Source organism: Electrophorus electricus, chromosome 8 (genome assembly GCF_041902795.1).
Source record: "Electrophorus electricus isolate QZ-2024a chromosome 8, ASM4190279v1, whole genome shotgun sequence".
NCBI lineage: Eukaryota > Metazoa > Chordata > Actinopteri > Gymnotiformes > Gymnotidae > Electrophorus > Electrophorus electricus.
Genome location: NC_137504.1, coordinates 15,823,274 through 15,849,254, shown reverse-complemented (window position 1 = coordinate 15,849,254; position 25,981 = coordinate 15,823,274). Strand labels below are relative to the sequence as shown.

At 37.7% G+C, this 25,981-nt stretch overlaps 2 protein-coding genes across 3 annotated transcripts; both read left to right on the top strand.

Moving 5' to 3' along the window:
- The first annotated feature begins 538 nt into the window (after positions 1–538).
- On the top strand, positions 539–9,848 carry ppp2cab (protein phosphatase 2 catalytic subunit alpha b). Its single transcript, XM_027011012.3, has 7 exons — positions 539–891; positions 6,666–6,875; positions 6,965–7,138; positions 7,249–7,338; positions 7,517–7,678; positions 8,468–8,586; positions 9,227–9,848. Exons 1-7 carry the CDS (start codon positions 790–792, stop codon positions 9,297–9,299), a joined length of 930 nt encoding a protein of 309 aa, XP_026866813.1. The 5' UTR covers positions 539–789; the 3' UTR covers positions 9,300–9,848.
- Positions 9,849–16,500: 6,652 nt separating this feature from the next.
- skp1 (S-phase kinase-associated protein 1) lies at positions 16,501–25,926 on the top strand. 2 transcript variants are annotated; one of them, XM_081719050.1, is made up of 7 exons: positions 16,501–16,647; positions 17,564–17,660; positions 17,868–17,941; positions 19,367–19,510; positions 24,822–24,962; positions 25,255–25,317; positions 25,505–25,926. In XM_081719050.1, the coding sequence occupies exons 2-6, from the start codon at positions 17,564–17,566 to the stop codon at positions 25,288–25,290; spliced, it is 492 nt and encodes a 163-aa protein (XP_081575176.1). In that variant the 5' UTR covers positions 16,501–16,647; the 3' UTR covers positions 25,291–25,317; positions 25,505–25,926. The 2 variants fall into 2 exon arrangements, with proteins under 2 accessions (XP_081575176.1, XP_026866814.1); XM_027011013.3 differs by having other exon boundaries at positions 25,255–25,926.
- The last annotated feature ends 55 nt before the right edge of the window (positions 25,927–25,981 follow it).

The window sequence follows — 25,981 nt, the reverse complement described above, 5'->3', positions numbered from 1 at the left end:
ACTCTTTCAACAGAAAAAAGACGAAAACGGTGTGCTGTCTTTTAGTTTTAAATGCAAAACAAAAAGCATCAATTGACGGAACGTATACCTGCCATGTTCAATAGCTTTATTGATTAATTTCAGTTTTACAAGTTAAGAAAGAAAAAATATTCAGGGAAGGAGAAAGGAAAAATAAAGTATACCCAAAACAGGTCATAATTAGTTCGATTGTGGTCGTGTTGTTTTGTGGTGAAAATATTCACTAATTAGTTTACCTTGCCGTTTTATTTGAATCTTAAGATTCCCTAAAATTCCACACTGGGGAATCAATATAATTCGACTGCTGATCTTAACATTTGATAATCTCAACAGAGAAGAATAACAGAAGAAACACTACAAAACTACGCTTGCAAGTACTAAAACTAAGAACAAATCCCTTTTAGTTTTGGACGATTTCAGTTGAGGCGTAGCCAGCTAAAATCTGGTTGTTAAACAACGAAAAAGAAAAACGGGATCTTTTGCGTATGACCAATTAGGGCTTCTACACAGTACAGGCTCTATGAAGGAGGCTGGGTGGGGCTCAGGGTAAGACAGTGAGGACTTACGTCTTAGTGTTTCCTGGTCCAATTTGGCAATTTTTTAAATTATAAAAATTAAAGAGTAGCAGCCACATGAAACCCTCAGAGTAATCACACTTAAGAGAGTGGACATTCTCGGAAAGTGGATAAGGGCTGCGAAAGCAAGAGGTTTTATTTGTAATAAAATTAGTATATATATCGATTGAAAAATAGCTAAGTTAACAGAACAGATATGGATGAAAAGGCGTTTACGAAGGAACTTGATCAATGGATCGAGCAGCTTAATGAGTGCAAACAGCTGACGGAAAATCAGGTCAAAACGCTCTGTGAGAAGGTATGTATAACAATATAGGAGAATTGTTATTTTTGTAATAATGACTGGTTCCAAACTTAAAATACGGCAATCTGAAACAAATTGTGCCTCCACAGCTGGCTAGCTAGCCAAGTGAACTGAATTATAAGATGGCGCCGGAAGGTTTCTAAACAGTTGTTACCATAATACACTACAACTTTACCACAATGTGTCCGAAATAGTTTAACTTAATTCACAAATAAAATTCACTCTTGAACCGGATAGTTATTCGCGCAGTGACAATGCATAGCGATTAGTAGCTATCTAGCTAGGTTAACATTCTCGGACTTGCTAGCGCTAAGTAGCTTGTGCTAGTTCATTCAGAACCGTTGCTTTACTGGCGCTTTATCTGGTCAGTGACAATCGTAAGTCTAGCAGGGGCCTGGAGAACATCCAGCTAAAGCTTAATGCTGGCGGTTTAGATCGATAACGCTGGCTAGCTCAAAGATGCCATGAGCTATGCTGTATGGTTAGCTACTGAACCATTTAACATGTAACGTTATATCGCGTTGGAACGGCGTACATTCACTTTGGCTTTGTAAAGATTTTATTCAAGTTTCCTTTGTTCACTTAAATTACTGGATAGAGCTCTTGTTGACTGCGTGGATCCTCAAAATGGCGCTGTCTTTTATAGTCATTCGTTTGCTAAATTGATCAAATCGTGTATTTCCAAGTGCCGTGTTTTTATTCACGATGCTGGTTAAGGTTTGTTATGGTTTTGTTTCCTGTAACAATCCATTGTATCTGAACAATTAGAAAATCTGTTTGCAGGGCATGATTGCATTTTTTTAGACAGGTTTCTAACAGGATAAATCGTAACATGATACTGTCCTAGTTATAAAACTCGCTATGTTCTGTGCTGACAGATACCTTGTCAAGCAGTCGTTGAGCCAGTATTATAATAATTGCCAAATAAGTGATTTGAGAGCTTCAACTGACATGTAAAACAACTCGACCAACATTTATATTGTAATATATTTTAATTGAATCATATTGTACACTGTTGATATTTACACAAAGTGGTGGATTACATACATGTGGCTCTTATTTTTTTAAAGTCTTCATCCTACTGGGCTTCCTGTGTGTGTTTTAATTACAGTATTCTCAGCTGACAGTAATCAGTAGTCACACCGCTGAGCTACAAATATGTATTCATCGTATGTTTGTAACTAGTTTTAGAACTGATTCATGACACCAGAGGGTGGCTTAGCCTAAAGTCATGGACACACTGCAGAAAATTCACAGGCGTCAGATCGCTGTACTACACAACTCTTTATCTTGTAAACGGGAATCTTGGAAGTCGTTGTGGTTTGCACACTACATGACTTGTCGGCGACACACAAGATGTTTCAGTGTCCGATGAGAATGTCTGGCCTCCAAACTACGCTTTATCACGAAAACACGTGAGAGATTACACAGAATTATGCGATATCATGGGACTGTTTTCTCTGAAAAGTAATGTTTTTACATTTTTATCATATAATCTATAGATAGATACAAGCTCCCCTGTCTGGCATCTTTCTTGGATACTTCGTGTGTATTTACTTGTAGCCATCCATGTTGACCAAACTCCTGCCCCAGGTTTCTCCATATGTTGTGGTCTCATGGGCTGTAGCTTGGCATCTCACTCACTACTAGTCATAACCTTGTTGCAACACTTTTCACACTACAGGATTTGGACTTGCTGACATGTTCAGATATTTAGCTTGTTAGATATTTTTCGGGACTCTGCGAATGATCTGCAAGCCTCTCGGATTGTCTCTGAACAATTCACAGACAGAGCCGTTTTCAAGCACAGAGCAAATGCCAATTTATCCCCAATCTGGAACCTTTCTTGGTGACCTTGGTGACCTCCAGAACCTGTCAGTGAGCCAACAGGATAGAAGCGCCATTGATCCTATAAAATCTCGTGAATGTGGATGAAGGCAAATTGGCTGTTGCACCAATATCAGCAAGTGGGAACCCTCTAAGAACCCACTAGCCCATGATGCTGAAAGACATTTAGTTGAATTGCTTACCACATAGTGTCCACTGTTTTAAAAGACAAACATTAAACAAAGAACTGGTCAGTTTGATGAATAGATTTAGTAATTGACACACATGCTTGAACATGGTTAAAAAGTGAGTGCTGCTCATTCAAGATCTCACACAGACACATTGATCAACTGGTTGACAGGTTGGTGACATCATTTTTAAGTAGAGAGGATTGATTAGTTCATAAGGTGGCATCAGAAATTGGGCTTCCATCATGTTTCGGTGCAATAGGAAGTGCTTGCAACTAACCAGTCCATTTTTGCAGAGACTATTGCCAGTCAAAAAGTGGTCTTAAGAAAAACTCACCTGTAACCTGCCTGTGTCAATAGTATAAAATGTGCCGTGCACAATGAATTCAGCACTTGGTGTTGGAGGTCCGCTATGATGTATCAGATTTGGGTGGATATCACTAAAAATGCTGGGTTGGATATCAGTGAAGAGATTTTTAAGGAAATCAATCCAATTCAATCACAAATCCAGCCTGAAAATAGCACAACAGCGATTTGCATCAGCGCAGCACATGTGATGACTGCCAGGTTAGTTTTAGCGGTTCACATAACAGCTGAAATTTCAGCACAGCTTATACACTGGTGTAAAGTTCAATTAACGACTTAAAAACTATTATGTTCAGATGCAAATATACATGCACTCACACACACTTGATTTCCATTGCTATCATTCTGATAACCCAGTGAGGGGAACAGGCTACCTAACGTCTAGTGAGAGCGTTTAAACAAGATAAAATAGCATTTCAGCACTGTTCACTGTTGTATCCTTGAAGGTGATTTTGTTAATTAATTAATTTTTAAAAACAGTGATGTTTCCAATTTGACCTTGAAATGGAAAATTCAGGTCTGGGCAAAGAAGAAAGAGCAGCAGAAACATAGCTGGAGTGGAGAAGAAATAACCAAACTAGTAAAGTACTTGCCTTCTCTAAATGCACAAAAGTGAATTACTCTATGACTTTAGCATATTGAAACCGTTTAAAAAACTGAAAAAACCCCCAAAACAAACTCTTGATAAAGACTTGATATTTTGAATAAGAAGCTGGAGAATAAGCTAAGTTCAACTAACTATACATAGATTTATTTATTTGGCTAGAAAGAAGATACCAGATTACATTTCTGTTGGTTTACTCAGAACTTAAGTGAAGGGAGACTTGTAGTACCAGTACATCACTGCACACTTGTTGTGCGTTTGGTGTGTAGAGGGTAGAACAGATTTACCACTGAAATTCACGATGTTATGGTTATTATTTAGTCGATGTGAATCTGCAGTTGCACTCAGTAATAATTCATCTGCTAATTTTTTTTATAGTGTAAATTTCATTAGTGACTGAGCAGAGAGAGAGAGTGTGTATGGGGGTGTATGTGTTGCATGTGGGGGTGTGTGCTGTGCTGAGGGTGAGTACAGTAAAGCTAAGAACCAAACCATTTGGATGGTTTATGCCCAGTCATTGCTATGATGGTTAACTTGACCATTATACTGGGGAAATCACATTCATTATTTGTGAAGGGCATTCCACCTTTCAAAAAAAATTATTTTTGCAATAATTGCACTAATATTTCTTAGGAAGAAAAGACATAGATTTTTTTGGAACTCTGAAATGGTAAGAGCCTCGGTCATTGTCCCTAACTTTATTGCTTTCCTGCTTAATCTGTAAATCCCCTCTAAACTTTCTGCAGTTGTTCATTTTCTCGATTATGTTGTTCATGTGACAGCAAGTAATGTTAGTCAGTGTTACATGTTCTTCAAGGTGTTCCAGTTTTGTACTATATATGCTGGATCAAAAACTTAAATAGCTGTCTACTCCCACATGTATAGCAGAAATGGAAACCGCACAGATTTTCACTGTGGAAAGTCATTTACTTAACACAGGGATTCCACAATGTCTTGGTGGTACTTTAGAGTCTTGCACCAGCAAGACAATAGTTTCTGTTGGTTAGCATACAGCTCTCTTGTAGATGGAGCTGTCGCATTCTTAACAGTATTTCTTCCCCAGGGTCAAGTTGCTGCATTGACAGGGAGTCAGCTGCAGAGTTGAGTGCCCCAGGCATATGAACTACCCTTGGAGAGTTTAATCTGGGGAATGCCCACTTCAATATATGACAGGTCAAGTACAGAGCTGGTAGGGAGTGGGTACCACTCAGGTAGATAATGTGCACAATATATATCAGCAGCTGATCTTAAATTCAAAATTATTAATCATCAGTAGTTTGATTTTGCATGTTCAGCCGATAATTACAACCAATATTTTTTGCCTGTCCAAGAGATTAATCTCTGTATAATTTATTTGTATATTGGTACCATTATTTAGTTTTTTTTTTTGGTTTTGTTTTTTTGCTGTTTACTTTCTGCATGTATCATGCTGCACTAAGTTGACTCATGCACATCTCCTTTGCAATTTATCAGGCCCAGAAATTGTGCTTATTTTAACCCATTTATTTGTCATTTAATGTTTTTTCCTTGGTAGTTGACATAATTGCAAGATCAATGCCATACAGTATATAGCGATTACTGCCTTGACTGGCAAAGGTTATGCATAAAAGGAGTAATTATCTTAATTTTTAGGTACGCATCTGGGTCTGGTAGGTTTCTTTTAAATGGGCAATAAACAATGGTCAGAACAAATTGAATTCAGGTTCGTAGTCTTTGAAGTAAGGGTTGTAAGGTTGAGCAGTTAATTTTTAATTCTGTTTAATTTGTATCATGTTCTTTACAACAAACTGCCATAAAGCATCTTTAAAGAGCTGTAAAAACTGTAGTTTCTGTCTGCTTTTTCTGGAAGATTATTTATCATTCAGGACATATAAAGTTGTAGATTGTACTCATTATGTACTGACCATTGACTTGACTTATCAAATGAAAACACTCAAAGCATGACCTTTGCTGTAATGGAGGAAATTAAACATACAGCCTCATACAGATCCAGCGGCAACCTAGACTCCAGCAAGAGTTAGGGTGTTGAATAGATCATGTATGAAATGAACAAAAAATTTTTTAGATTGGTTTTCCTTTCTCAGAAGCAGGCTTATTGGGGATCATAGCAGTTGTGAAGCCTTTGGTACACCTATCTAATTATAGATTGTGGGCCTGTCGACTATCTGTGGTAGTTTTTGTAGTGTGCCCTGCAGCACTGGCACTAGCTGGATCTTGCCACTACCTGTTGGCTGATCAAACATGTTGGACCAGTGTTGGAGTACAGCAGTGAAGTTTGCTCTCTGGTTGGTGTCCAGGTTCATGAAAGACTGCTCAAGAAGTGAGAGAATCAGTTTTCTTTTTTTTCCCCTTCTTTTTTTGGGAAAAGTATAGGCTGCTATCACCCACTGACATAGAGATATTTCATTTCACATAGAAGCAGAACGCAAAGTGGTTGATACTGCTGTCACTTGCAGTCTGTTCAAATGAAATATTTCACTGAAGATATGAAGGAAAAAAAAAATCAGGTGTCCTTGTTTGTATGTTGAGTTTTGGAATGTGATTATTATTTAATTTAGTGAATTGGATGTATTTAGAAAGTTTTGCTTATATGCCTGTTCAATAAATCCTTGAGCAAATAATGAGAAGTTGTGTAAATTCCATTCCATGGGTTTTCTTTTGTAGGATTTTGAATGTTTTGAAATCAACATTTTATCAAATTGTAAGCACTAGAGCATGATCTTAATGTTTTCTTATTTACTATGATGCTTGGTTAATGGACTAATTTTATTACTTTCTGCCAGGCAAAGGAGATTCTGACAAAGGAATCCAATGTACAAGAGGTACGATGTCCAGTAACTGTATGTGGAGATGTCCATGGTCAGTTTCATGACCTAATGGAGCTGTTCAGAATTGGAGGAAGGTCACCAGACACAAATTACCTTTTCATGGGAGACTATGTGGACCGAGGCTATTATTCTGTGGAAACAGTCACACTGCTTGTTGCTCTGAAGGTACTTAAGGTTATTTGTATTGGGATAAAATACTGCATTTTTTTGTTTGTTTTGCAAAAGTGTTCAGTAAATGTTTAATTTTTTTTCAGGTTAGGTATCGTGAGCGCATCACAATTCTCAGAGGGAATCATGAAAGCAGACAGATTACACAAGTATATGGCTTTTATGATGAGTGCCTAAGGAAATATGGCAATGCAAATGTTTGGAAATACTTCACAGACCTCTTTGATTACCTTCCTCTTACAGCTTTGGTAGATGGCCAGGTACCTTTTATGTTCTAATTTGGTAAAATTTTAACAAGTCGGCAGTTTTTAGATGTACTGCATGTTGAGTCTATGCGAGGGGGAAAAAATCATGAACTTGTTCTTTTCAGATATTCTGTCTTCATGGGGGACTGTCACCATCTATAGACACACTGGATCACATCCGTGCACTGGATCGTTTGCAGGAAGTACCACACGAGGTATAGAGCTATACAGAGCTATGGCTTGGAATTGGAGAAACACATGAAGTTCTTCTCTGGCACTCTAGCCTTTACAGCCACACAGAGCTTCAAAAAAGTGTTTTGGAAAGAGTGAATTATAATTATAAATATTACAATATTATAAATTATAATACATTAAACACTCCCTTCTCTTCAGGGACCCATGTGTGATTTGCTGTGGTCAGACCCAGATGACCGTGGAGGTTGGGGAATCTCCCCTAGAGGTGCAGGCTACACCTTCGGGCAGGACATATCTGAAACCTTCAACCATGCCAATGGCCTTACCTTGGTCTCTAGAGCACATCAGCTCGTGATGGAGGTAGGTAGATCAGAATCTTTTAAAACACATGAAGCCTCAAGAACAATGTTGTAACACCTTTTATTTTTGTAATTAGGTTACACTTGCTCTTTTGGGCACACAAAAGAGTGTCCTATGAGTACCATTCCAAAGTTCAATGATTTGGATAAAAAACAATTTACTGGACTGAGTCAAAGTTTTTCCCCTTCCATTATAAAATTGATGGTCTGTATGTTGGGTAAAATTTACCCAACATAGGCTACACTGATGTTAACTAGAGAAAAGCTCAAATGTAGTTCAATTGCAAAATCCTCATTGGTTCATACATGTATGATTAGATTCCCAGTGCTTGCACCATTATAAATTCAGCACTGCTCAAGTCTGTGACAGTGGGCTATCAGTCAAGCATATCCATTTGAATATAAGATGGTTCATCAGTCCTAGCTGAGAACAAGTTTGGTTGCGTGTGGTTTTTTTTTTTTTTTTTTTAAGCTGTGATTTATTACATTTCTTCTAGTTTTTGATTAAAATCTTGCTAAATGTTATAATCTAGCACTCTAGTTTGCCATACAAAATTTTTTGTAATGTTTTATATGTTCCCTGGGTCTTTAATGCAGAAAAAAGTATTGTCTTAAGAAACAAGGAATTATTTTGTTTATATGGGCAAACTTATTGAAATGTGTGAATCACATCCAGCAGATCTTTTATAAGCATGTACTGAAAACCAACCATAAAAGTTTCCCACATGAGTCTCTGGATGCACTGACATAGCATTCCATTCACTGCAGTAATACATGCTTTTGTTTTCAGGGTTACAACTGGTGCCATGATCGCAATGTTGTAACAATTTTCAGTGCACCTAACTACTGTTATCGATGTGGAAATCAAGCAGCTATCATGGAGCTAGATGACACTCTGAAGTACTCTTTGTAAGTCTTTCAAAAGCTTACCGTAATTTTTCAGAAAAATTATATTAATTCTGTATATTGTTCACATCATATCATTCTTAATATTAATGTTATCTGATAAACAAAATAACCTGATATGTGCTAACTGGATTAGAAATATTACATTTTACAGAGGTATACAGTTCAGGTTTAAGTACAAGAACTCTCCAGGGTTTTACAGCTATATACATTTGTTAATTAGCTATAGTGAATTCAGAAAGGTGATATAAAACTTTAACTTTTTGGTATCACATATCAAGCATGGCAGACTTACTGCCACTCTCACAGACTTCTCACATCTTATTTTGTCAGTTTTTTTGGATTACTGTTAATACAGCTAAATGTCACACTAAATTCTTAAGCCGTTTTCAAGTTATTTAAAACACTAGCAGTAATTAATAATATGGCATAAACTTTGACTATAATGAATGTTTTTCCAATTTGTAACATTAGCAGTAGTGGATTCCAGCTTCAAATTCACTATAACAGGTGTACCTAGTAGTCAAAACACATCAGTTAAGTGAACTTAGCAGTGTTGAAACCTCCATGCCATTGATAAGGTAATTTAAAGCATTTGCTTTCTGCTAATGGAGAAACACTGCTAACTTTGTTTTCTAAACAGCCTGCAGTTTGACCCAGCACCTCGCAGAGGAGAGCCACATGTGACCCGCCGCACACCAGACTACTTCCTTTAGTTCTATACTGTGCAGTATTGCCATGATTTAATAATCTAATTTCACCTTGAATCCAGGGCAACAATATAGAAAACTGAAATCTTTTAAGATGGCTATTTAAAGTGACGACAAAAAAATAACATATTTAATCATTTTCAGGAAAAATGCCTGTGTACTTGGACCAAAAGGTGTGTGCCATGTCCAGTATCTTGACTATATTACCAGGACTGTTTTTTTTCACTTCGTGCTCCTTTTCTCCAATCTGTAAGCATAGCTAGTAAACAGACATTGTTGATCATTGTCCCTTCTATAGTATACTTTGTGAAACTCATGTTTGCACTTTTTTGTAATTTTTTTTTTCTTTTTTTTTTCTGTTCTTGTATTCATCCATTCCAGCAGTCATTTACAGAAGGAAGAAATAACTTGAGAATGAACATATTATTTAACAAATGTTAGCTCAGTTTGTGTATGGCAGGCAGGAGAAAAAAGGAATGAACTAAAACTTTTGTGATGGGTAAATGTCTGTACAATGGGCACCAGCTAGGTAATAAAGATGAAGTTGCTCCTTAATTATTTGTTCTGCTTCTTCACTTGACACAACTGCAGTTAAGCCTGACCATGCATCATCGCTGTAATCGTGTGATGCTATGGGTAAGAAAATAAGTAAGATTCAGTGCTGTTGGACACAAAGTTAAAAAATTCATGCTGAGAACCATAATTACTGGATGCAGGCAAGAGGGGTCATGGATTTTAGTGAGATGCTGAGGGTTGCTTGTTTTTGGTGTAAAATGCTAATCTATCAGTCACCACAGCTGTGTGAATGCCTAGCTAAGTACATTGATTTTGTCACATCTCTCCTACAGAGTGCCTTTTGTGACTATATTGATGGCCTTTGTTGCACTGGGCATAAATGTGAATAATCTTGGAAGTGACTATTGGTGACCTGTCCTTCAGAGCACATGTACATATTACTAAGTGAGCCTTCATTCATCAACAAAATATTGCAAAACTAAGAAATGTGCTATCATCTCATGATTGTACTATTGCAATGCCCTGGTAACCTGTTCAAGTAGGAGTCTAGACAAACTTCAGTTGGTACAGAATATGGCAGCTAGAGTACTTGCAAGAACCAGAATGTTGAGCCATTTTAGCCTGGTATTTTTAATACTTGATGGCCTGACATTTCATATTGATCACTAAATTGTTACATATGAAGCTCCTTGATGGCCTTGATCCTCAATACCTAAGTGAACTGATTTCTTATGAAGCATCACTCCTACTTGTATCAGAAGATATTGGTTATTAATATGTAGAATGAGTGTTACAGCGGAAGAGCATTTTAGTAGTTTTTCCCATCTTTGGAATAACCTTCCAATCAATCTCTGGGACTCAGACACTTGTTTATTCAAACTTTAAAATTAGTTTTCCTGTTAGACAAATGGCAATCGTGGGGTTCATGGGCATAGAGAATTAAGTTAAACTGAAATGTGGGTGCTGTTGCTACAGCTGTTTTCACATGTTTTGGGATTTGTTGATAACAGCACAGAGTTTCAGTGAGCCATCATGCCTGTGCTACCTTCCCATCTACCTTTTAGCTAAGCTGTTTTATCTTCTGGGGTCTGTGTCTCCTGCTTGCCTGCCCTCCAGACCAGTGTGACCAATGTGAACCTGCCAGCATGTGCCACAGAGCCTGAAAGGCTCATTTGCATGCGTCACACCCTCCTGATGACATTAAAGACTGTGCCTGGGCATCATGGAGGCTTTAGTGAGTAGTTCATAACCACCTCTCTCAGCTCGCATGTTTAACTGTTTCAATGATTCCTTTACAAACTCATCAGAACTACTCACTGATTCACACTGATGAATCTCAATACCTCAACCAAATGATTGTTAGTAATTTCTTAAGGCCTATCTGTTTATAGCAAAACAACTTTAGTTTGCCAAAATATATCAGCTGGAGGAGGATGGATTCCCCTTCTGAGTCTTGGTTCCTCCCAAGGTTTCTTCCTCTAGAGCTCAAGGAGTTGTTTCTTGCCTTTGGATTGCTTTTAAGGGGCCTACATTTCTGTAAGGATGACTTGTAAAACTAGTTGTAAAAAATGCTGTGTAATTAAATATGAACTGAATTGAGCTGACCACTCAGTGTGTGGCTATACATCTTAGTGTAGTGTTAAGAATAAGAGAGACTGAGAATGAAATTTTCATCTCAGAATTAATTATAGTGACACGCAGGAGTCATTTGACATGAGACATAGTACAATTCCTAGCAAGACTGACCTAAAAGGATACAGGCACAGATGGTATGCTTCTCAGAAGTTAAAGATATCAACCACCAGCACAAAGGAACCAGAAGGCTACAGGTGGATGTTTGGAACCTGGAATTAAAGCTGAAAAGGAAGATGTTTGATCCTGAAGCTTTAAACTATGACGCCTCAATTGTGCATCTATGATGGCAACTTAATAACAGACAATTTTTTGCAGAAAGAGTATATCTGACATATGGATTCTTGCAATAACTTTTCACATCCAAGTCCTTTGGCATAGAACTGTACACAGTTACAACACACATGTATCAGGCTCCATTTTGTGGAGGCTGTGGAACAGATGGGTGGTTGCCCTAATTATGTTTCTGCATTAACTTACAGTGAGTCAGTTCCTCAGTCATTATAGGCAGTATAGAACACTCATTGCATTTACATTATTTGGCAAACAGGAATCCTAATGTGATGTATGAGGTTCTGAAGACCATCATTCCATATAATGATCTTAATGCATGCAAAGAGTTACTGCAATTAATTTGTGCAAAACTACTCATGTGACTCTTATAGATATACATTTTCAGCATTTAGCAGACACTCTTATCCAGTGACTTACATATTATTTGTCAGTATATATAAATACTGATATACACTATATTGCCAAAAGCAGAATCCCAGTGAGCAAGCCAAAGACAACAGTGGCAAGGAAAGTCTCCCTGGAGCATGAGGAAGAAAACCTGAGAGGAAACAAAAGGGGTGGGGGGCCCATCCTCTGGCTGTCAACAGAGACAATAGCCAATAGCAACAATATAAACCATAAAGAGCAGAATAAGTAGTGAGAGAGACAAAAAACAAAGAAATAAGTAATCAATGTCTATTCTGGTTTTCTAGAAGTCCTAGTCTGGTTTCAATGGTGTGCATGTGTCCAAAACAAATCTCGCATTAGAATGTCCATCAAGGGCAACGTAGAAGTAGTTGTCTGGGGTGGAGATGTGGTGGGCTATAGCAGGGGGGCATCAGTGGGTGGTGGTAGGAGTCATGGCAAGCTGAGATGGGTTGAGTAAAAACATGATATCAGGGGTAGGTGTAGCTCGGCAGAAAAAGAAAATAGATTAATAAGCATGTCTAGATACGAGGGTGCGTAAAGATGTACTCCGGCAGATCTAGCTATGGCCGCACAGCTAAAAGGATAGTCAGAAGGAAACACGGGCCTGAGGGAACCCTGGAACATCAGCACTCAGCCAACAAACTTGAGTGACAAAATAGAGGACAAGTGAAAGCATCATAACATCCTAGTTTACCATAACTCTGAATGCCCTTGGACCCCCAGATCTACACCTTTACCCAAGATGGGAAGTAGTTAAGAAAATGCCTGACTGTACAGATAGGTTTTCAACTTGGTTTTAAATATTGAGATGGTGTCTGAGTCTCAAATATTTACAGGAAGGTTATTCCATAGTGTAGGAGCTTTATAGGAAAAGGCCAGTGGTGGATTTTCTTATTCTGGGTACTAGTAAAGAGCCTGCACCTTTTGATCTAAGCAGACATGGTGGGTGATAATGAACTAAGAGTTCACTAAGGGACTGTGGGGAAATACCATTCCATGCTTTGTAGGTTATTAGAAGTATTTTATAATCAATAAAATATTTCCTGTGAGCCAGTGTAACCTAGTTAAGATAGAAGTAATGTGATCAAATTTTCTAGTTCTAGTAAGAACTCTCGCTGCTGCGTTTTGAACTAGCTGGAGCTTGTTTAAGCATTTAATGGTGCAGTCAGATAGTAAGGCATTACAGTAATCCAATCTTGAAGTGATGAATGCAAGGACTAGCTTTTCTGCATCATGTGAGGAAAGTATATTCCTAATCTTTGCAATGGTCCCAAGTTGGAGAAGTTTCTTTCACATTAGTTATGTATACCCTCACCCCCATACACTTTTTTAAAAGTCTGGCAAGTGGTGCAGGCCATTTTGCACTGTTTGATTGCATCCTCTTGTTAACCTTTTGAGATAGATGCATGGAGCAGCACAGATTTCTGACTGAAAGTGAAAAGTATGTTGTTGTTTGTAAAACTCCCAAATCCTTCACTAAACTCTTAACAACGAGATCATTATTACTTTTTGAGTATTTTGCTTTGAACTTACTGTGTACGTAGCCTGTGCAATTTGGTGGCAAGCTTTAACTAAGAAAAATAGCAAGCAATACTGCTTGTTACATGTTTATGCGCCTGCTTATGTCACCCCCCCCCCCTCCTGGTTGTTCGATCGCTTCCTCATCGTTTCCACAGGCGGTTCGAGCTGTCACTCTTCATTCGGATCACAACGGCCAACCGGAGTGTGCCAGCTGAGTCTCAGGAGGCAGGACTTTACCTTTTTTAATCTTCCAAGGCCGATAACCTGGCAGTCTTTTGACTCGATGGTTATGTCGCTAATATTATGTTGGACCGGCTTTAGCTTTGATTATTCGCTTTGGCATCCTTTGCGTAAGCTTCTGCAATGTCACAACATTTATTTCTGTCCAGAGTTGCATTCATTTTTCCACAAGATCTTGTATTGATGGCATTGTCATCTTGGAAGATACCTGTGTCACCAGGGAAGAAAAAAATCCATTGATGGAATAACCTGGTCATTCAGAATATTAAGATGACCTCATTTTCTGGGCACATAACATTGCTGAACCTAGACCTGACCAACTGCAGCAACCCCAGATCATAGCACTGCCCTCACAGGCTTGAACAGTAGGCACTAGGCATGATGGGTGCATCACTTCAGCCGCCTCCCTTCTTACCCTGATGCGCCCATCACTCTGGAACAAGGTAAATCTGGACTCATCAGACCACATGACCTTCTTCCATTGCTCCCTAGTCCAATCTTTATGCTCCCTAGCAAATTGAAGACTTTTTTGCCGGTTAGCCTCACTGACAAGTGGTTTTCTTAAGGCTACACAGCTGTTAAGTCCAAATCCCTTGAGTTCCCTTTGCATTGTGCGTGTGGAAATGCTCTTAATTTCACTATTAAACATATCCCTGACATCTACTGTTGTTTTTCTATTATTTGATTTCACCACACATTTAAGTGATTGCCAATCACGGTCATTCAAGATTTTTTTCTGACCACATTCCTTCCTCGAAGATGATGTCTCCCCACTGTCCTTCCACTTTTTAATAATGCATTGGAAAGTTCTTAACCCAATTTTAGTAGTTTCAGCAATCTCCTTAGATGTTTCTCTGCTTGATGCATGCCAATAATTTGACCCTTCTGAAACAGATTAACATCTTTTCCACGACCACAGGATGTGTCTTTCGACGTGGTTGTTTAACAAATGAGAAGCAAGGTGCTCCTGAATTAGTAGTAGAAGGAGCCACTTTACATATGAAAAAGTGGATATTTGAATCATAACATTCATTCCATGAGGTTTTAAAGTTCCAAGAATGTAGATGAGTTCTTTTTCTTTGTGTTTCCTCATTTTATTGCTGCCATAGCAACAACAATGCAAACAGATATGTCATTAGTGCAATGTCCATAAGTATTAAAATGACTTGCCACTAGAAATGAGAAATCCTTAATTCTGATTATCCAAATCATCAACAAACTGTTTAGTAAGCCTTCTTTTGGTTTCTCCATTTTAAAGCTGATTCCATCGCTTACAAGTAATACAGTAGACAACTCCTGCTGTGATGCAGGAGGAATGGGTGATGACAATCAATCCTTTTGTGCCAGTTATTTTAGTGGCTGTGTTAATAAATTTACATGCAGCACATCTCTGTTTACATTTACAGCATTTAGCTGATGCTTTTATCCAATGCGACTTACAATTATGACTGAATACAACTTGAGCAATTGAGGGTTAAGGGCCTTGCTCAGGGGCCCAACAGTGGCAACCTGGTGGTGGCAACCTTCTGATTACTAGTCAAGTACTTTAACCACTGAGCTACCACTGCTCCCTACACATCTACCACATCTACAGTGGTTCCTAGTTAGAGTACCACAGCCATTACACAGCCACAGCATGTCTTTGATGTTTTTGTCTCATCTGTAGGACATTAATGGAGGATCCTTAAAAAGGATTTGTCCTGCAGGATTTAGAAGTGTATAATATCAGCTACTGTTTTATTTGTAGAATGATAAGTCGGAATCAAGGTAAAACATACATATAATCTAGGCCAAATGAAATGCCGTTATTTGGTCATATATACATGTACAGTACATTGAAATGCTTCTCTTCACACATCCTTCTCTTCTTTGTGAACTGAGGTCAAAGCATTGAAGCCGAGAGGGCTAAGGGCCATGCTCAAGGGCAAGCATTTTGACCCACAAGCATCCAATTCATAGCCCAAAGAGTGGCTAAAAGGCAAACCTTGGATTTTGAGGGGGGGCATAGTGGCATTTTTATTGTTCGAAGGATTGTGTTCTTTAAATAAATAATAAAGCGTTCAATTTATAGCGCCTTTAACAATCCCGATTAGACATAACCAAGTACGCGTTACATTGGGAGTGAGGAGAGATGCCACCTAGTGGTCTCTCTGAACAAAGCATAAATATAAAACATCTGTAAATTGCTTCTGGGCATACATCATTCTGTGATTTGGGATGTTTCTTTGCCCACCCTCACAAGCACGATTATATGGACAAGGATGCTCTGTTTAGATCACCTGTCTAAACAGATACTTCAAATAACTGTGCGACTTTCATGGGGCCTGATACTAAGCATGTGTGAGGGCTACTATAACTATCAGTTTTTATATTTTGAATTTTCTTATTGTAAAAATGAGCGGTTTTTAAATCAGAATAAAATTGGAACAAGAGACACCTGGTGTCTCATGTACAGTTGGTGATTTCTTTTTTGTATTATTTGAATGCCTTGGATAAAATTTGTCACACAGAAATGGCTGAAATGTCGAAGCAGAAACATGAAATCAGAAAACGATATGCTAAGTGGTTGTTGGTATAAATGGAGAGAAATGTATGACGCAGGCAATGTTGTTGGCTGCTTTGACGAAGCCCCCTGCCTGCTTGTATTTCTGACAATGCGCCTGTGCTAACCACACAGTTGAGGTTGTGAACGGCCTTGTTGACGTTGAATTTCATTTTTAAATTGGTCAGCAACACAGTCACTGTAAGTACATTGTTATTTTAAATTGTCATTCCTTAGTCTTCATGAAAACATTTGGTATAAAAAATGTGGATCTGTCAGTTTTCTGCAATATTATTCATGAAAGTAATGGTTGCTAGGCGAGGCCTTGATATCACCAAAGTCGCTAGGTTAGATAGCCAGTCAGCTATCAACTCTTACGGAAGACTTTCTTACCTAGGTTAGCTCGCTAGCTTCTTAGAAAGAGGGTTGTTGTTCCACGATACAATCAATATACGGTAAATTAGCTATATAGCTAACTACAGTTACATTTACCTGGCAGGTCTTGTACTGCTAGCTACCTAAAACATGAGGGTTGTCCTGTTGTCTTTGTCACAGAGCTTGATATGTGACAGTTTCTAGCATCTAGCTACTAGCCTAACGCTTGATTTGCGTTTTGCTAACGATAGATTGGGTTAGCTAGCGTCAGCTAATTTTAGTTAATTGAGCGTGTTCATAAACTGCTGGTGTCTGATAGCTAGCGTTAGCCAGCTTGTTCCTAACCAGCATGCTAAACGTTATCTAGCTAGCTACGTAACCGTAAACACTTCTGCTAAAAACCAAGACAGCAGTCGTTTTTGACTATTATATTTTCCCCTAAGTTGTAAACTGTATTTCCCATAGTTACACAGATATCTAGCTACCCAGTGGTCTAATCCAAATTAATATGGTTATCTAACTAGATTAGCTAATTCAGTTTCAATATTAGCTAGCTAGCGTTAGTTAACTAGGTCAGCTAGCTATTTTAGCTAACATATATTCATCTTAGCCATGTACTTTGACTCAAAACACCCGCTTTGCTTTCTAACTTAAGATAGCGAGCTAATGTGACCACTCTGCCGGAAAAGGTAATGTTGAGCTACTTTATCACGTTTGTTTTTAACACTATCATTTCTCGTAGATGCCAACAATTAAACTGCAGAGCTCCGACGGGGAGATGTTTGAGGTGGATGTAGAAATCGCCAAGCAGTCCGTGACAATAAAGACAATGTTAGAAGGTAAACTGGCTAACTTCATTAGCTAGCTAGCTAAGATAGCTAACGCGTTAGATCACTGACTAATAGCTTCATTTTGTTAGCTATACTACTGTTATAATCGAAGCTTATTAATTAAAATACTGTATTTTGTTAAGTTATTTGAAATGCATTATCTAGCTAAATGGTGCATCTGCTGTGTTTCTGAATTGTTGAATTGCTGTTTGTTAGATTTGGGCATGGATGATGAAGGAGATGATGATCCTGTCCCTCTTCCCAACGTGAATGCAGCTATCCTTAAAAAGGTTCGATAAATGTTGAATGTGTAGTACTGTCTTTTATGTAGCGTGCTCTGTTTTTAATCTAGTAACACTGTATGGTCTGATTGTAAGGCTAAGTATTGTTCTGGCGAAAGACGCAAAATATAAATTGTGTGTATATTTAAGAAATTTATAAATGGCCTAAACCTAAAAGGTGTGTGTGTGTGTGTGTGTGTGTGTGTGTGTGTGTGTGTGTGTGTGTGTGAAAACAGATTTATATTGAATTCTAATTGTTTAAAAATTTCTCCAAATGTATGAGTTGGTTTAGGAAGGGCTTTACTTAATTGCAACCTTGAAGAAATGATCATTATAGTTTATAATTATTTGTAAACAGATCCGTAAGGCTGCTATTGACTACTAGCTGATTTGTAAATATTGCATTTGCATGAAACGCATTATTAAGAAAACAATGCCCAGCACAAAAAGAAACTAAAATTGATTATCCATTTTACATGACGCATTTAGAGGTTTCACACAAGAATGTGTTCACACACTGCATTTAAAGCTGTTTTTAGCAACTATGTAGATAACGCTGCCGGGTTTCAAATCTAATGTTATACATGTATACTTAATGAATTCACAATTTGGCATGTTTCATTATTTAACCTTAATGTAAGATTCCAATTCCAATATGGACATTGGTAGTTTGACTAGTTATCAGAAGGTTGTCAGCTCAAGCCCCACCGCTGCCATCAAGTTGCCACTAACATAATTATAAGTCACTTTGGATAAAAGTGTCAGTCAAATGTCATAAATGTAAATCAAAATTCTAAGAAAAACCCAGTTCACAGGTTCAAATGAGGAAACTTTTGTAAGTTCCCTGTGTACCAGTGTACTGTTTTTGCTTAACACTGTTTTCCCTTGTACATACATAATTTGTCGTGCTTCACATTGATTGTAATGCACATTAAGAATACCAGGTCACTCATTCTATAATATCAATACCAGATAACACATTATAGGCTAATAAACTTTTAATTGGTAATAAATAAATAATAAATAACACTGGTATTTAATTTGTGTATATTAACTAGACAAATATCAGTGATGTATGCACAGCACAAAAGTCTGTAATGCTAAAGCAGCTGTAGCCTGTTCATATGCAGCTTTCTCTTTAATCTCTGGTGGTTGCTGCTTGGACATCAAGTGGCTGCATGAGCAGGTTGTGATTGGTGGGTTCGGTTTCTCTTAAAGGTGCAGCCTCTTGTACACGTTTTGTAGATATATCAGTAATTTTGTTGTGACTTCTTTAGGCCCCTGTAATAGTGTAGTGAAACACTGATATCATAATGTCCCTTATAATCTGTTAATTATTGTGAGTAGTCATTGTGAGTTTAGAGTATGAATGCATGATAACATGCTCATGGTTCAACTGAAACTGTGTTTGCATGTGAATATTCATACATGCAGGTGATTCAGTGGTGCACTCATCACAAAGATGACCCTCCTCCTCCTGAGGACGATGAGAACAAAGAAAAGAGGACGGATGACATCCCTGTATGGGATCAGGAATTCCTGAAAGTGGACCAGGGCACGCTCTTTGAACTTATTCTGGTTTGTCATATCTCTTAAATTCTGTGACTAAGGCATTTATGAGCTTTGTGTCTATTTATCTTTAGAAGCAAGATTGGAATATGCTACTGATTTGCTGTGTAAATAGAATGAAAAGCTGATAAAATTGCTAGTCCACCTGGATGGTCAGAAATCATTTGCTAAATGCATTACATTTTCTTTTATTGTTCCACCTATATTATAGAGCACATCTGTAAAGTGTAGATTGAAAAAAACATTTTTTTTTGGTTATATGGTTCTCTTATGTATACTCTAATGTACATAATGAAACCCTTGCCTAAGTTAAATCTTGAAGAAATGAATGATGTTTGTTAATGTTTCTTTTGGGATGCTCTCGGAAGCTGTTTTCTCATTTAAACTCTGGACAGTGTCTGGAGAATTGAGTCTAGACGTTACTCACTTGTCCTTTCACATGTAGCACACGGCTAGAGATTGTTCCAGATCTCACTACAGGAAATGTTTAAGGCAAGGGACAGCACCTGTGTAGTGTGTGCGGGAGGTGTGGCATGATGCCAGAATTACGCTTCAGAAATTGCTGTGCTTTGTTTACGAAACAGTGGTAGGCCTACTGCTTTTTCAGGGCTTTTATTTTGCTGTTCACCTAAGCTTTTGTTCAGATAACACTGTAGTCACACAGCGACCAAATCTCTTGCCATTTCTTGAATCATTTTATTAGTCTTACTATTTTAACATCAGTCTTTACAGAGAGACGCTCACAAATCTCCTTGTCTATCCACTTTTTCGTCTGGTGGTTCTTTTGTTTTTATTTTCGGTTCCGTGTCAGTCGCATGATGGAAACCTCAACAGGCCCACTGTGAATTCTCTGGAACATTACCTACTCTATTAACACATGGGTTCACTTGGACATTACCTGGACGTTGTACTACGCGACTGTGTCCGGTACAACTGATTCATCCAGAGAAGTTCAGGGTTACCTTGCATGTCTGAAAAGGGTTTGAGAGAATACTACTATTATCCTTTGGTTTTGGATGTTGAGAGAATTCCAAACTTCTGAAAAGAAGCAATACGGATTACTGCCAAAGGGACACCTCGGATGTAGTTTATGGATGTTGCTGTGCAGAAGATGGCAATTTTTTCTTTGCATTTTCTTTCAGTAATTGGGGGTTTAAACCTAAAGAAATGTTATTTGCAGTGTGGGTCATATGGGGATTATAACAACCTTCATGCATTAAAATGCAAGTCTGAGTTCTTATAATACAATAACAGGGAAGGAAGACAAAAATACAACCAAGAAATAAACCAGATTATTAGTAGTAATACTCTTTGTTGATTTTTATGATTAATTAATGACAGAAAGGGAGCTATTTTAATATTGATTATATTTTAATGTTTAATATAATATTAATATACCAGTAAAAATAAGGAAAAAATGACAGTTTAATGCTAAATTTAACAAATGTTTTCTGTTTTTCTTTTTAAAATTCAGTGACAGAACGCATCTGACATGTTTATTGGTCATGTGTTCCAGATCTCTGATATAATATAGGGCATCACGATAGTAACAATTTTAATATAGGGCTTTTTACAGATTTTGTCACAAAACAGCTTTACCAATGTCCATCTCCATGCCCCCAGTTGCCCCCAGTGGGCAAGCCAAGGATGTCAGTGGCAAGGAAAACCCCCTTAGAGTATGAAGAAGTAGGAAGAAACCTTGAGAGGAACCAAGACTCAAAGGGGGGCATCCTCCTCTGGCTGACAACAGTCACCACAATAGTAACAATTTTAAGAGAAAAATAAATAATCAAATGGGGGGAAGCAATTGATGCCTAGTCTGGTTTTCTAGAGGTCCTAGTCTGGTCCTGAAGGTGAGTGCGTGTCCAAAGCCCATCCCGCACGAGAACGTCCATCAAGGGCAAAAGAGAAGTAGTTGGCTAGGGTGTGGTGGGCTGTAGCAGGGGATGTCAGGGGGTGGTGGCAGGAGTCATGACAGCTGAGATGGGCTCAAGCTAAGTAACATCATTGCATCAGGGCTAGGTGTACCTCAGCAGAAAGAGAGAATAGATTATTAGGCATGTCCAGGTACAAGGGTCTGTAAATTAGGAAACTATAATGTGCAAAGATGGACTCTGGCAGATCTAGCTATGGCAGCATAACTAAAAGGATAGAGCCAGAAGGAACCACAGGAATGAGGGCACCCTGGAACATCTGCACTCTGCCATTCTCATTCAACAAATTTGAGTGACAAAAGGGAGGTGAAGTGATGGCATCGTATCATCCCAGTCTACCATAACTCTCGATGCTCATGGACCACCAGATCTACACCTTGCCTAACATGGGAAGTAGTTAATAAAATACATAACTGTACAGATAGGTTTTCAGGCTTAGCCTGAAATATTGAGACTTTGGTCTGAGTCTCGAACATTTACATGAAGGTTATTCCATAGTGTTAGATCTTAATAGTAAAAGGCTTTGCCCCCTGTGGTGGATTTTCTTATTCTTGGTACTAGTAAAGAGCCTTCACCTTTTGATCTAAGCAGACGTGAAGGGTCGTATTGAATTAGAAGTTCTCTACAGTACCACAGGGCAAGACCATTCAGTGTTTTGTAGGTCATTGGAAGCATTTTATAGTCGATACGAAATTTTACTGGGAGCCAATGTAAAGTAGTTAAGATAGTAGTGATGTGATCAAATTTTCTGGTTCTAGTAAGAACCCTTGCTTCTGCATTTTGAACTAGCTGGAGCTTGTTTAGGCACTTAATGGTATAGCAAGGTAGTAAGGCATTACAGTAGTTCAATCTTGAAGTGATAAATGCGTGGACTAGCTTTTCTGCATCATGTGAGGAGAGTATTTTCATAATCTTTGCAATATTCCTGAGGTGGAGAAAGGCAGTCAGAGAAATATTATGTACATGAGCTTCGAACAAGAGACTGGGATCGATAATGACTCCAAGACCTTTAACTGAAGGAGAAGATGTGATTGGGAGACCGTTGAGGTTCACTGAGTAATTAGAGAGCATGGACCTAGCTGTCTCTGGGCCCACTAGAAGCACCTCTGTTTTGTCAGGATTAAGTGGGGGAAAGTCCCTCAACATCCAGTGTCTCATCCTATACGCATTCCTCAATAAAACTAAGATGATATATGTCCTCTGGTTTGGCAGAGACATAAGGCTGACTATTATCAGCATAACAGTGGAAACTAGTAGTGTTTATGTATAATGCCACCTAGAGATAGCACGCATGCATATGCACACACACACACGCAAACACACATATATAAAATGAAAAAAGAGCAAAAAAGCCAACCTTGTTTTATGCTGAGAATTCTCCATTTACATTAACAAACTGGTAGCGACCAAATAGATAAGATTTAAACCAGGAAAGGGCTATTCCCTTAATTCCAACAATGTTTTGGAGTCTTATCTAGTAAAATGTTGTGGTCTATAGTGTCAAATGCTGCTCTCAGGTCAAGCAATATAAACAAAGAGACATAACCCAGGTCAGAAGCCAACAACAGGTCATTAACTACTTTAATCAGTGCTGTCTCTGTACTATGACGAGGCCTAATCCCTGAGTGAAATACTTAATGTATCTGGATCTGATTCAGGTATGAGTTTACTGTTAAGACAACTTTTTCTAGGATCTTGAATTTTTCAAGGATATTGTGTTCAGTCATTGTTTTAAAAATATTTTTCCCCAATTATTTCACTTAAAAATGCAAGGTTAAAAACTGGTCTGTAATAACAAATTAATGAAGAATCAAGGTTATATTTTTTTCAGTAAAGGTCCTACAACTGGTGTTTTTACCTATTCATAGTGTTTTGCTGTTGATTCCACGATTGCTAGCTTTGAGTTATAAAATGTGACTGATTATTAATGATTTAAAAATAAAAAAATTAGAGATGGCACTGATCCAATATTAACGTATCGGAATTGGGCCGATATTGGCAAAAATGCTGGATTGGATATTGACAGAACTATTTAAGGAAGCCAATCCAATACCATCACAAATCAAGCCTGAAAATAGCTTTGCATCAGCGCAGCACATGTCATAATAGTCAGGTTAGTTTGAGGAGGTCACATGATAACAGCTGGGCTATTTTGAGTTTATACACCGGTGTAAAGTTTAACTGTAGTGTTTTCGTCCCAACACAAACTCTTATGTTCAAATTGAGATAGCAATGGAAATCATGTGTGCATGCACATGGATATCATGTTAATAACCCAGTGTGGGGATGATGCTACCTGAGCATTTAAACAAGACAAAATGGCATTTTAGCACTTTTCACTGCCATATCTGCAACCTAAGATAGTGTATCTAGTTTGACCGTGAAGTAAATTAAATTCAGGTTTGGGCAAAGGAGAAAGAGCAGCAGAAACCTGAAAAAGAGCCTAATAAAGTACTCACCTTCTCTAATTTCACAAATCTAATTAATCTATGGCTTTACTATATTTGAGCCATGTGAAAAAATGGAAAGGTAACACCTGCTGGGTTTTAAGGTAGACTTCTTATTTTAAATAAGAAGCTGGAGAATAAGAACACTGAGACTCTGACTATAAGGCAATGGATGTGAAAAATGTTTCAAAAAATGTCTTGTAAACCAAGTTTTTGTTCATCATTTAATTTATTTTGTCTGTCATATACATTAATGTAAAATAGAATATATAATACATCTTACACAAAATAGTTCCCCCAAACAACTAAACTGCAGGTCCCCAGTGTTTTTTTTTTTTTTTTTTTAATGAAAAATATCGGAATTGTATTGATATCGGATGACATTCAAATGCGTATCGGTATCAGATTGGTGCTAGAAGTATCGTGCCATCTCTTTAAGAAACAGAAACATTGCACCTTTTGTCAAAGCTTAAACCACAAATGATATTGATATTGGCACTGTGCTGATAATGAAAGGAGTATTTTTATTTTATAAAGCTATATGATTTTGATTTGTTTCAGTCAAAAATGTGCTATAAATGTGATTTTGCTTCGAATGTAGTATGTTTATCCCCTGACAGGTAACTTGTGATGTGGGGCACTGTTAAATTAAGTTACTGGGTGTAGAATTCACTGTTGTCATGTAGTTTTCTTGAGGCCAGAGCCAGGTTTATATCCCCCGTAACAGAACACCTGTACTTGCATAATGATCTTGCATACACTGTATGAATGTCCTGTAAATAGCACACAGTAGGCAAGATTGTCATTTGAGTCCCAGAATGGGATACAAGAAGATGTTTACCAAACGTATAATAAAGATGTTTAATTTGCATCATTTTGTAATACGTTAATCCACCATGCTTTCCTTACCTTACTTTCATCTTTACTTTCCTTGGTTAGGCTGCCAATTATTTGGATATCAAAGGCTTGCTAGATGTCACCTGCAAGACAGTTGCAAATATGATCAAAGGCAAAACCCCAGAGGAGATCAGAAAGACGTTCAATATCAAAAATGACTTCACAGAGGAAGAGGAAGCTCAGGTAAAAAATAGATTGTCATCATGTAATGTAGTCTGGTGTATGAGTGGTTATGATTAGTTTTCTCTTTATTCATCTCCTGTCCCAAATACCTGATTGATATTAGGTTTATGTACCTTTTTTAAAGTTGATCAGTGTGATCAGTGTCAGCCATTTTTAAAAATGATCTCAGAATAATTCATCTAAGCACTCAAATCAGATAAGTCTGTCTAGAAATTCAACGCTAGTTTTGGATTTAATTTGATTGTAGCTTGATTCCTAACATTTAGCCTAACTGCATATTAAATTTTTCCAGGTACGCAAGGAGAACCAGTGGTGTGAAGAGAAATAAGGAAGCTCCTTCTGACACTAACACACTGTAAGGATTATTCCCAAAAAACAGATTTACTGGTTGCACTGCGCTGTTCATACTTATTGATGCTCACCTGTAGATGAGAATGAGACCCATTGTGTATTCATAGCATGATCATTTTCATTGCTTGTGTGGTGCAAAAAAAAATATAATTTAAACTCTTTCCTGTTTTTATTCCTCTTTGTATATTCAGCAGAAATAAATGGTCTTCACCACTCCCTTTTTTGGATTTTTGTTTAACCAAAAGAAGCTTCTTTATGAGGCAACCAATTTGATTTTTTTGGAACATAAAATTGGTAATGCTTGATCTTTAATTTTTATAAACATCCTTTTGTGTGCCGTCTTGTCATAAGTCATGCTGAAGAAGAGAATAAAATTCTAGGAATTACTGGAGGTATAGAAAGATCTAGGGAATTTAACATGTCCTGTGGACTGGAAGTACTTGTTTTGAGAAGTAAAGTGTTGGGGTTTTTTTTTGGTTTTTTTTTTGTTTTGTTTGCATATTTACTATGCTTATTAACATTGTATAGGATCAGACACATTTTCTTAGTTCTGCTTACAGTGAAGCTTAGAATATGAATCTTTTAAGTTCCAAAATAAAACCAAGAAAATGTGCTTGTGTATTTTTCATGTTGCTTAGGGGAATCTGTGCTACTTAATCTGCTTAGTG